Source organism: Hoplias malabaricus, chromosome 12 (assembly GCF_029633855.1).
Source record: "Hoplias malabaricus isolate fHopMal1 chromosome 12, fHopMal1.hap1, whole genome shotgun sequence".
Lineage (NCBI taxonomy): Eukaryota > Metazoa > Chordata > Actinopteri > Characiformes > Erythrinidae > Hoplias > Hoplias malabaricus.
In genome coordinates this window covers 10,356,645-10,367,794 of record NC_089811.1, presented here as the reverse complement: position 1 = coordinate 10,367,794, position 11,150 = coordinate 10,356,645, and the positions used below count along the sequence as shown (strand labels likewise).

Sequence of the window (11,150 nt, the reverse complement as noted above, 5' to 3'; positions counted from 1 at the left end):
TCCTATTGTTTTGTTTCTGTTTCCGTCTTTGTCTCTGCCTTAGCTCCAACCACCCTTTATGCCCCCTCGTTATCTGTCCCAGGTGTTCTTTGTGGTTCTTTGTGTTCCTTGTTTCACTGTTTGGAGGTTGGACAATTTCCCTTTGTGTGCTTGTTTGTTCTGTCTGCTTCTTTCTCTTCTCTCAAGTCTGTCAGTTCCTGTTTGTACATTTGTTCTACCATTGTATCTGTCTGTGTCTGTCTATGTAGCCATGTCTAGGTCCATCTGTCTGAGTGCCTCTGTTGATTATATTTTGTTATAATAAATCTGCTGTGTCATTGCATTTGCATTTGCCTCAGTCAGTCCACCCAGTTGTGACAGTGTCACAATGGCAAAGGTATGTATTTTGGGCTTTCCTGCTTTTTAAATGCCAGAAACACCTCTGTGACAATGGCTATATGGCTAATGGTGGTTTGGCTAAACTAAGCTTTCATAATGTAGTGGAGTATAAAGTGAGATATTTGACTTTGAAATGTAATGCAGTTAAAGTACAAAGTCACCCAAAATGGAAATACTTCAGTAAAGTACAGATACAAGAAAAAAAAAATTAAGTACAGTGATGAATTAAATTTAATTAATTACTGTCCACCACAGAATAGCTCCAGCAACAGCAGAGATTCGGCTTGTTTCTGTCACCTTGAACACTTTTTATGTAGTCATCAGCTGAATAGACGATCTGTTTGAGGGCCTGTAGAGCCAGACAGTTCAGCTGCTCATTGCAACAAATCTCATCATTGTAGTTCTTTACAGGAAAGATGCAATTTTCAGTGACCCCCAGTTTATTACTGCACACTGCAATCTGAAAAACACACACAGTGACATCCATGTTTTGCCTTAAATACCTCCAACATGTTATGCTAGCTTAGTGTGACAGCTGCTTAGTATTGGCTTTTCCCTGACATGTGAGAGGCTGTAGCTGTAAGGAGACAAAACACAGCTGTGCTGTTCAAATCATGGCTCGTATTGATCTACAATTCAGTCCAGCTCTTTTGTAGATTTGATATCTGCACTAAAAAAACTGAAAAGTTTTCCCTGTGCGCTCACACACATGTACCGTAAAACTCAGAAGTGGAACGAACTGCCATGCCATACTCCACAGTGACTTTACTTTTTTTTTTTAAATATTACGAATGTAGTGTTTAAAAACATAAACAATTTTAACTACAAAATATTCATGACATGATATATAGTGTTGTTGTTTTTTTGTTTTTTTTTCTACATGTTCAGGCCCCCAAAAGCCTGAAAAAACTGTGAGCTGGCCCTTTGATGAAAAAGTTTGAGGACCTCATGTGTACATAGTTCTGCCTACCAACATGTGTTTTTGGACTGTGGGAGGAAACTGGAGCACCTGGAGGAAACCCACGACAACGCTGGGAGAACTCCTCACAAACAGTCACCTGGAGCAGTAAAATTCAAATATGTGACAAAAAGTACTTAAGTACAGTAACAAATTAGATTTAATGTAGCAAATCTCCAGCTACAGCAGAGATTACATTTGGTTTTATCAGGCTCACAACGGCACCTCATAAAATTACACTGAGGTTCAAACACTCCTTGGATTGATGGCTGACGAATGAATCCAGTGTGAGCTGGGTGCTGCAATACAAAAGAAACAATCTCTACTGATCTGTCTGAACTGATGACAGAGCTGTGTGCTAAGTCCCAAACAACAACAACAACACCAATACACGCTGAGTAACCAATGCTTAACATTCCCACTGCCGTTTGAGTTCTAACTATTTGTGACTACTCATATATTTATATCAATCTATACAGAGCTAGCACACATATACCTGATATTTATCAAGTATATCCAGTCTCCAATCCAGTGCCCTGCAAAAGTACTTGTAATATTCTGGAGCTCATCCTAAAGATTATTATTAAACAAATTGGATATAAAAAGCTGTGAGAGTCTCCTAGAGATGAATGTCTATTTTGATTGGATCTTAATACTTAGTCTGTTGGACAGTTCCATCACAAATCCATGTTAGCATTATAGCAAACTTAATAGGTACTTGGAGTTTCTACCCCATACTGGCCTAGTTAGTACTGAGAACTTAAACAACTAAAATCATTATTTTTTAGTAAAATGAAATTGCCACATCATGTGAAACTAGTCAAGGGACTCACTTTGTCCTTGATCACATTGCTTTGGTACACTTTTCCCAAATCGTTCTTTGTGAGCTCACACAACCTGTCCACTCTGGTCATGACAACCAGTTGAGGGATTCCTGTAGTGGAGACACAAGGCAAGCCACCTTCAGAATGACAGAGAGAGACTCTTCATGGATGGCTTACTAAGATTCAAAAAGTTATAACATCATCAAACAGTTATTTTTTTTTCAGTAATTCAGTTCAAAAAGTGAAATTCATATTACATAGATTCATTATAAACAGAAAGATATATTTCAACTGTTTATTTCTTTTAATGTTGTTGATTGTCTAAGAGCCAATGAAAACCCAAAGTCATTACTTCAGAAAATGACATAAGACCAATTAAAAATGTACTTTTAATACAGAAATGATGGCCTACTGAAAAGTATGTACAGAATATTCACTCAGTACTTGGTCAGGGCTTATTTTGCATGAATTACTGCATCAATCCGTGCCTGTGGCACTGCTGAGGCGTTGTGGAAGCCTAGGTTGCTTTGATAGCAGCCTTCAGCTTGTCTGCATTGTTGGGTATGTTGTCTTTCATCTTCCTCTTGACAATAGCCCATATATTCTCTACAAGGTTTAGGTCAAGCCAATCAAGCAGTGATACTGTGGTTATTAAACCAGGTATTGGTATTTTTGGCAGTGTGGACAGGTGCCAAGTCCTGCTGGAAAATGGAATCCACATTTCCATAAAGCTTGTCAGCAGAGGGAAACATTAAATGCTCTACATTTTCCTGGTAGACTGCTGCGCTGACTTTAATATAACACAGTGGACTACAGTGATATGGCTCCCCAAGAAACTTAGACCTCAAGCAGCTTGGATTGGGTGCCTCTCCACTTTCCATCCAGACTCTGGGACATTGTTTTCCAAATGAAATGCAAAATGTACTTTCATCTGCAAACAAGACTTTGGACCACTGAGCAACAATGCAGTCCTTTTTCTCCTTGGCCCAGGTAAGACGCTTCTGGCATTGTCGCTGGGTCATGAGTAGATTCACACAAATAATGCAACAGTTCTGGTCTATGTCCTGGATATGTCTGTGTGTAGTGGCTCTTGAAGCACTGACTCCAGCAGCAGTCCAGTGTGAATCTCCCCCAAGTTTTTAAATGGCCATTTCTTGACAATCCTTTCAAGGCTGTGGTTATTCCTGTTGCTCGTGCACCTTTTTCTACCACACATTTTCCTTACACTCATTTTTCCATTAATATGCTTGGATACAGCAGGAGGGTCTCAATGACTGTCTTCTGGATGCCTGTCAAGCCAGCAGTCTTCCCCATTATTGTGTAGCCTACTGAACCAGACTAAGGAAGCATTTTAAAGGCTTTGGAAACCATTGTAAATGTTTGTTTAATTATTCTAGATAATTTTTCTGAGATAATGACTTTTGGGTTTTTATTGACTGTAAGACATAATCATCAACATTCAAAGAAATAAACACTTGAAATAGATACTCTGTTTGTTATGCTTCTATATAATGAGTTTCCCTTTTTGAACTGAATTACTGAAATAAATGAACTTTTTGATGATATCCTAATTTAGTGATAGACCTGTTTTTATAGTGGAATCTGCATGAAGTATGTTACAGAAGCCATGATTTTCTATTGAAAATACAGTGTTTATTGATGATTTACCATGCAATACATATTAACTTATGTTTGTACATCATGAAACCAGCATTCAATGAGTTCAATTCAATTTCTAATGAGAAAACAACTGGGCAACTATATAATTAAGACCACTTTAACTGACTTAATGTCTGAGATGTGTGCCCTGTCCAGTGTGCATAAGATGTGTGCAAAGGTGCAATACCAGTGTAAGCTCCCAGAATTTCACAAATCATTGTATGTTGTTATAAAGCTGCCATGCTATTTACCCTAAAATAACAGTAACTCTTAACAAAAGAAAAGGACACTTACCTAATTTACTTGCTTCTACTCTGATGTTTCTCATTTTCTGGAAGACATCTTCAGATATGAGGGAGATTTTGTCAGCAGGAATGACACTCACCAGACAGTGTATTTTATCATTTATGCTGGGGTTGCCAATGTAGCATTTATTCTCTTCACTCATTGGTTGAGTAGGTTTGAACTACACATAAGAGATAAAAACAGTTCGGTTTGAATATATATTGCAGAATTTGACTGTTTTGATCACTGTGTATGTTTCGGGCGTTCAGAGATATATCATATAGTGGAAACCAATATTTATGTTTTAGTTATTGTCTTTCACACATTTTAAATCATTACATTTTAATACAAAAATGTTACGGTTATGGTTATGGGTAAATGCCAAGGTAAGGGTAAATTTTGGGATTAAGTTAAGGGTAACTATTAGGATTAGAGTAAGAGCTAAGGTCAGGGTTACTCTATAGTACCAAATACTCTCTGCAGAATTAACTGAAGTAGTAGCCTGTGTGTTCTCTCTCTCTCTCTGAGTGTGTGGTGTGGTGTGTATTTTGATCTTACTTTATAGTCATTTGGTATGTGGCCTTTTAAAGCATTGATGATATCTTCAGTGTGCACCCCTTTTTGTTCTTTGTATTCTTTGGATTCTTTGGAATCTTCAAAAATTTTGTCTTTTTCCAGACCCATCACATCATAGAAGGCAAATGGTAAAGTTCCAATAGTGAACTTCTGATACTGGAAATGCACAACAACAGCTAAATCATAATAAAAATAATACTTCCGACAGTGTATTATGTCCAGTGTCCATACATTACAAAATAACATTAATGTCTGGACTCAACTTGGTTAATTTATGAAGGTATCTCTTCTTTCTGGTGTAGACTCACCTTGGTTGTAAAACTCATTCCACCAGTAGATTCTGAATTGGCCGCCTGACAGTTGAGGAACTGATGTTCTTCGAAAATACTTTTGAAGGTGTTGATGATACTGGATTTTCCTGCTCCAACTGGTCCATTCAGAAGAAAACGGAGCTCTCTCACCTCCTTACTACAAATTTTAAAGCTCTTCAGAGTCGAGATCAGTGGTTCCTGTCTTGGAGTAAATCAATAAATGAAAAATCATTTCATGTTTCCAGAGAAAGATTCCTAAAACCCTAGGTTTTTTGGATTTGTTTACTTCTGTAGTTTTTGTCAGTGCCTCAGTGCCTACTGCTGCAGTTAAACAGTAATTATGTATGACAGCCATATTCCATATGTTGTTTTTTTCTGTCTTTAAAAGTGTAGTTATAACTTTTTAGAACTTGGTAATAATTCTCTGTAACAATAACCTCTAAAATTTCTTCATATGGCCCTCATATTCATTCATTCATTCATTATCTGTAACCCTTATCCAGTTCAGGGTTGCGGTGGGTCCAGAGCCAGAGGCAATTGTTCTAAGACTGCAAGGGAAGCTCAGCTTCCCCTAAAATGTCAAAAAATAAGTGATCAAATATATACTGTTGTGTGTACATGTCATTGAATAAATATGCACTTCCATGCGCTCAACTTTTGTTCAGAATCAGCTTCTTATCACTGGTAAAGACGTGGCTTTCCTCTCAATCATTCCCCCAGGTTCACAGTGTTTTAAACAGCGTGGACGCTGAGAGTCCAGAGTTCAATAGCGAAGCAGCGAAGTGCAGCGAAATGAGACGAGCCATTGGATAAATGCTGGGTTTTGTCCCGCCCATCAGATGCTCAGCGTCTCTGGGGGTCTATGGGGCAGTGGGCTGGCCTCGGCTGGCCCGGATGCTCAGCTTCTGCATGATGATTGGATGATCTGTCTGAGGCTGAATCCCTTTTTGATTGACAGCGAAATGAGCGAATCAGCGATCCTTTGGTGTAGAGATCCGTGAGAGCATTACATTTTCATTTTGTTCTGAGTTGAACTGGAGACTTTCTTTATCCTCTTAGCGGCATTTTCTTTGTTAAAAACAACTAGCAACAAATCGAGCTTCTATTTCTGGTGGGGTTGTTGTAGCTGCTTGTGTTTGAAGACTGATTTCTATCACTCTTTCTGACTTCTAGCGCAGTTTCTGACCAGCGGTTGCTCCTGAGCCCCTCTACCATCACAAAGCACTCACAGGCAGACACACTTCACATGGGCCAAGGCCGTTTAAGCAGCCTAGCTCTGCTGGCCATTGAGAGGACACTAGTCAAGTCCCTGGAAAAGACGCCTTGTTGGTACGACAGGGTCACAGATCATTTTGTTGAAAAGGAACGGAGGGTAGAATTTACGTATAAATAAACTGACACATTTTATGATGTAGGCCGAAATTGAGCTTCCCCTCCTTGAAAGACCAGCATCCGCCACTGTCCAGAGCCTACCTGGAATCATTGGGCGCAAGGCAGGAATACACCCTGGAAGGTCACCAGTCCTTCACAGGATGGCTCTTATAATGAACTATAATTCAATATTTTTAACGTATACACAAGTGGCACTATTCGTTATAAAGCCTGCTAAATGGATAATGACCTGTGCAAAATTATATAACATCTATATTTTGTATTGACAATTATAAATAGATTATAAATGTTTACCGTGCTATCACTGAATGCATCAAGTAAAGTGATTGATGGTTAATGTTTTTATTTATTTTATTTATGTGACAGAATATACAGTATGTGTTTTAAATAGATGAGTGTTCAAGGCTACATGATACACGTTTACATTATAACATTTATAATAGCAGGTGTCTGTGATAATGGCTGTTTTGTCAATACATTTCCATAACACCTTCAGTGTGTCAGGTGCATTTTTTTTTTTTTTTTTTTTTTTAGGTACAGCAGTATCCTGTGAACTGTGCTAGCAAGTAACATGGTAGTGACCAACAATGTTGGACTTACTCTTTTTCCACTTTCCTCCATTCTTTGAGTTCTGCAAGAAATTAATTATAATTATTGAAACACTGCATGCATTTAAAATTAATTAAATACACACTGAACCTAATGGAAATTATTTTAGGCAGTGTTCTACCCCCTATCTTTAGTTATTCATAAATCCATTTAAAATAATTTTATGCAAAGAAAAATTTTCTTGTAAATGACAGCTTACCAACAAAGACCATGGCCGAGTAGGAGCATGAGCCTGAAGCATTGTTTAGGTTTAAGGTGTAGTTCCCTTCATCTTCTGGTTTAGCATTTTTAATTTCCAAGTAAAACTTTGTATGAGTGTTTCCTACTTTGTGTTTGCCCTCCACACAATGCAGTCTGTGTCCAGCCTTCTTCCACTCAGCAGTTACTTCACTTGTGTTTGCCTCACAGCTAAGTGTAATATCTTGTCCAATTGTCACAGTTTTATCAGCCAGGACAGTCACAAATTCTATTGCAAACAGAAAAAACAGTCAGTGAAATATTTGTATACTTGAGGTTGACAAGAAAATGCATTCTAAAGTGTAGTCTAACAAAGCATTTATTTATGTATTTATTTATTTATTTGAGTATTTTTGTTCAACCACAGCTGATGACAAAATGCTCCACACTATAACCTTTATTGTTTGTGTTAAAATCATTCCATTCTTATGACACACACTAATACTACTTCGGTAGCTAACTATTAGCTCCCTCTTGTAGAGAATGTTCTGTTTGCTAAATTTAAGTGAGCTGCAACCCTAGCAAACATAAGTTGCTGATGGTCTCTTGACACATGGTCTGCTTGCTGAAATAAGCATTTCAAATATCTTTATTGGCTTATGTCAGTTGTTGTGAAAAGTTTATTCATTCATTCATTCACTGTCTGTAACCGCTTATCCAGTCCAGGGTTGTAGAGCATCAGTGTGTGGGGGCACACCCTGGAGCGGGTGGCAGTCTTTCACAGGGTGACACACACACACACATTTACTCAAACGCTCACACCTAGGGACACTTTTGAGTAGCCAATCCACCTACCTACATGTGTTTTTGGACTGTGGGAAGATACTACAAAAGGAATGATCCTTTTATGAAGGAGTTACCCTTTATGAATGCTACACATTGAAAAAATGAGAGGCATGCAAGACTGTATCATTTGAACTCACTGGGTGTTGATGGATTTGATTCCACGCTTGAATCTATGGAACAAAAGCCAAAAAGAATGATATTACATATTATGTATGTACAGTAAAAAAACTAAAAAAATAATACGATTTTACAGATCCTGAAGGAAATGTAGTCATCATCCATATTTCACAAAAACAGATCAAATCAATCAAAAAAAAAAAAAAAAGAGGAGAGGGCACGGGTTACAGAAGTACACTAGGCAATCACACTACACGTGTTTCAGCTTTTACGCTAGAAACACCAAGCTCTGCAGGACTGTAGATAAAATATCTAAATACATATTCATACAGCATTTTAAATGTCAAATTCTTGGATATAGCATTTTGTGCTCCTACAGGTATAATGTGGAAAAGTGTGAGGATTACAACTGCTTTGAAGGAGCTTCAATTCTTGGGTTTGATCTGAATATCATACATACATGCATAAAATTACATTTTATAAATGCTACCCTTCAGAAAAGTGAGCAGCATACAATATTGTATCATTTAAACTCACCAGGCTTTGATGACTCTGAGCCCATGTCTGAATCTATGCAACCAAAGACAAAAAGACTGCTATTACTGATTTTGTAGTATGTATAGTAAATAAAATTAGATTTAACAGATCCTAAAGGAAATTTATGCATTAGAATAGCATACATATTTCACAAGGACAGACATAAATCAAATAAAAAGGGAGGGTGGGTGGCATGCTTTTGACCTGTCACTTGTTTCCTATTGTTTTGTTTCTGTTTCCGTCTTTGTCTCTGCCTTAGCTCCAACCACCCTTTATGCCCCCTCGTTATCTGTCCCAGGTGTTCTTTGTGGTTCTTTGTGTTCCTTGTTTCACTGTTTGGAGGTTGGACAATTTCCCTTTGTGTGCTTGTTTGTTCTGTCTGCTTCTTTCTCTTCTCTCAAGTCTGTCAGTTCCTGTTTGTACATTTGTTCTACCATTGTATCTGTCTGTGTCTGTCTATGTAGCCATGTCTAGGTCCATCTGTCTGAGTGCCTCTGTTGATTATATTTTGTTATAATAAATCTGCTGTGTCATTGCATTTGCATTTGCCTCAGTCAGTCCACCCAGTTGTGACAGTGTCACGGGGACGTGAAGGGTGGACCAATGGAGGCGGACGCACTCGCTACACTGTAAAAAAAAATCTGTTAAATTTACGATGAAATACTGGCAGCTGTGGTTGCCAGAACTTCACCGTAAAAAAAATGTTGACAATGTAAATAACATTACGGTATCTTTTCTGGCAACCGTAATTTTCAACAGTTTAAAACTGTTGTTTAATTACAGAAAATTACTGTAAATTTTAAAAATTATATTGAACCTGTTTACAGTACTATGCTGTAAAATTAACAGCTATTTTTATGAACTTGTTTACGGTGAACAATTAAAAAACAACAGTTTTACTGTAAAATATTACATCCCATTTCCATGATAAACACATTACAACCATGATTATTTTACAGTATTTTATTGTAAATTTCAACTTTACAGTAAATTACCGGCAGCTGTGGTTGCCTGAATATCCTTGCAAAAAATACGGCATTACACATTAGGCTTTACACTTTTTTGCCATGGGTTTTACAATTACTAATTGAAGTTACAAAGGCAAAACAAGTTAGATATAAACCAAAGTACAGACTATTATTGAGGCATTTGCATTAGTACATTCTCAGTGTAAAACAGATCCAACAGTGTAGAACAGATCCAATAACTTGCCCAGTATACTTACAAAGCAGTGGTGAGATCATGTGTGTCCAAACATATGCACTAATCCATGGTGGAATGAAGAAACATTATGAAAAGTGTCCACTTGCCTTAGTTCATCAAAAGTAATGTCACTGAGTCCAAATGTGGCATTTAACATGGGACAGAGTCTTACACAGACATGTTCAAGACGTGTTCAAGAAACTGGAAATAAAAGCGTGTATTGCCACCAGTTCTGCTTGAAGACTCACATCTCAGGCATTTGCTGCAGACTGACATGATCCTCTCTGCAGCCCAAAAGAAAAACAAAATAAGCAAAAACAACATTAATAATATTAGAATCAATAATAATAAACATAATAACAATAACAACTTTTTATATTGCACTTACACAGTTGCAGAGTGCTTCTCAAAACAAAAATAAAAATACAAAACATTAAATAAATGAAACAAGACAACATTAAATTGTTAACAAACAGTATGTTAAAATGAATTGTAAATAATAAATAAACAAACAAACAAGAGAGCAAGCCACGTTACAATAAAGATTTCATGAGCCACCTAAAACAATGAATAGACTGAGAAAATGAAGGAGACTGAAGGAGCTCAGTCTGTGCTGTCTCCAGTCCATAAACAAACTCCATTGCATCTTCTGAACCAGATTATCGGACCAATAGAACATACATAAATCAAGCACAACTGCACAAGTTTGTCACTATGACAAAAATCACCTGACCTGTCTCCAGTCTGCTGTGACGGTAATCACTCTCCATAAGGAATAAAATACCTAAATCCTAATAGTTAATAAAATCACTAATAATAAAAGATTTATTAAACAGTTATCAAAACATCTGAAGAAAGGGACTAGAATGGGTGAAATTGAAATCACATTAGGTTATATAATTGTGACCGTGTTTAGCATCAGCAATTGCATACACTGTTTGAACATGAAATGGCTACACAGTCTACAAAAAGAGATTAACCCAAAGCCTTCTGTCATTAAATTAATGTACACTGAACTGCACAACCAACTACCACTTTTTATGGATGTGATGTCCACGTCAAGAAAAATCTTAATACCTGAAACAAAAGTAATAAAAGACAAGGAGATGCATTGTTCTAAGAAAAAAAACATACCACATATTGTTACTGTAGCGGGCAAGGTTCAGTTCTGGCATGGGCCCTTTGCATATCATCCCCTCTCTTCACTGTGTTGGTCTCTCTACCACAGCTGTCAAAAAAAAAGGAAAAATGGCAAACAAATCATCTTCTAAAGTATCA

At 37.3% G+C, this 11,150-nt stretch overlaps 1 protein-coding gene across 1 annotated transcript; it reads right to left on the bottom strand.

Annotated features, from left to right (window-relative positions):
• Nucleotides 1-613: 613 nt before the first annotated feature.
• LOC136710983 (interferon-induced protein 44-like) lies at nt 614-8,694 on the bottom strand. The gene is made up of 8 exons (XM_066686916.1): nt 8,670-8,694; nt 7,192-7,458; nt 6,984-7,014; nt 4,989-5,193; nt 4,663-4,836; nt 4,114-4,285; nt 2,170-2,270; nt 614-838 (listed from the first exon to the last, which is right to left on the bottom strand). The coding sequence occupies exons 1-8, from the start codon at nt 8,692-8,694 to the stop codon at nt 614-616; spliced, it is 1,200 nt and encodes a 399-aa protein (XP_066543013.1).
• Nucleotides 8,695-11,150: the final 2,456 nt, after the last annotated feature.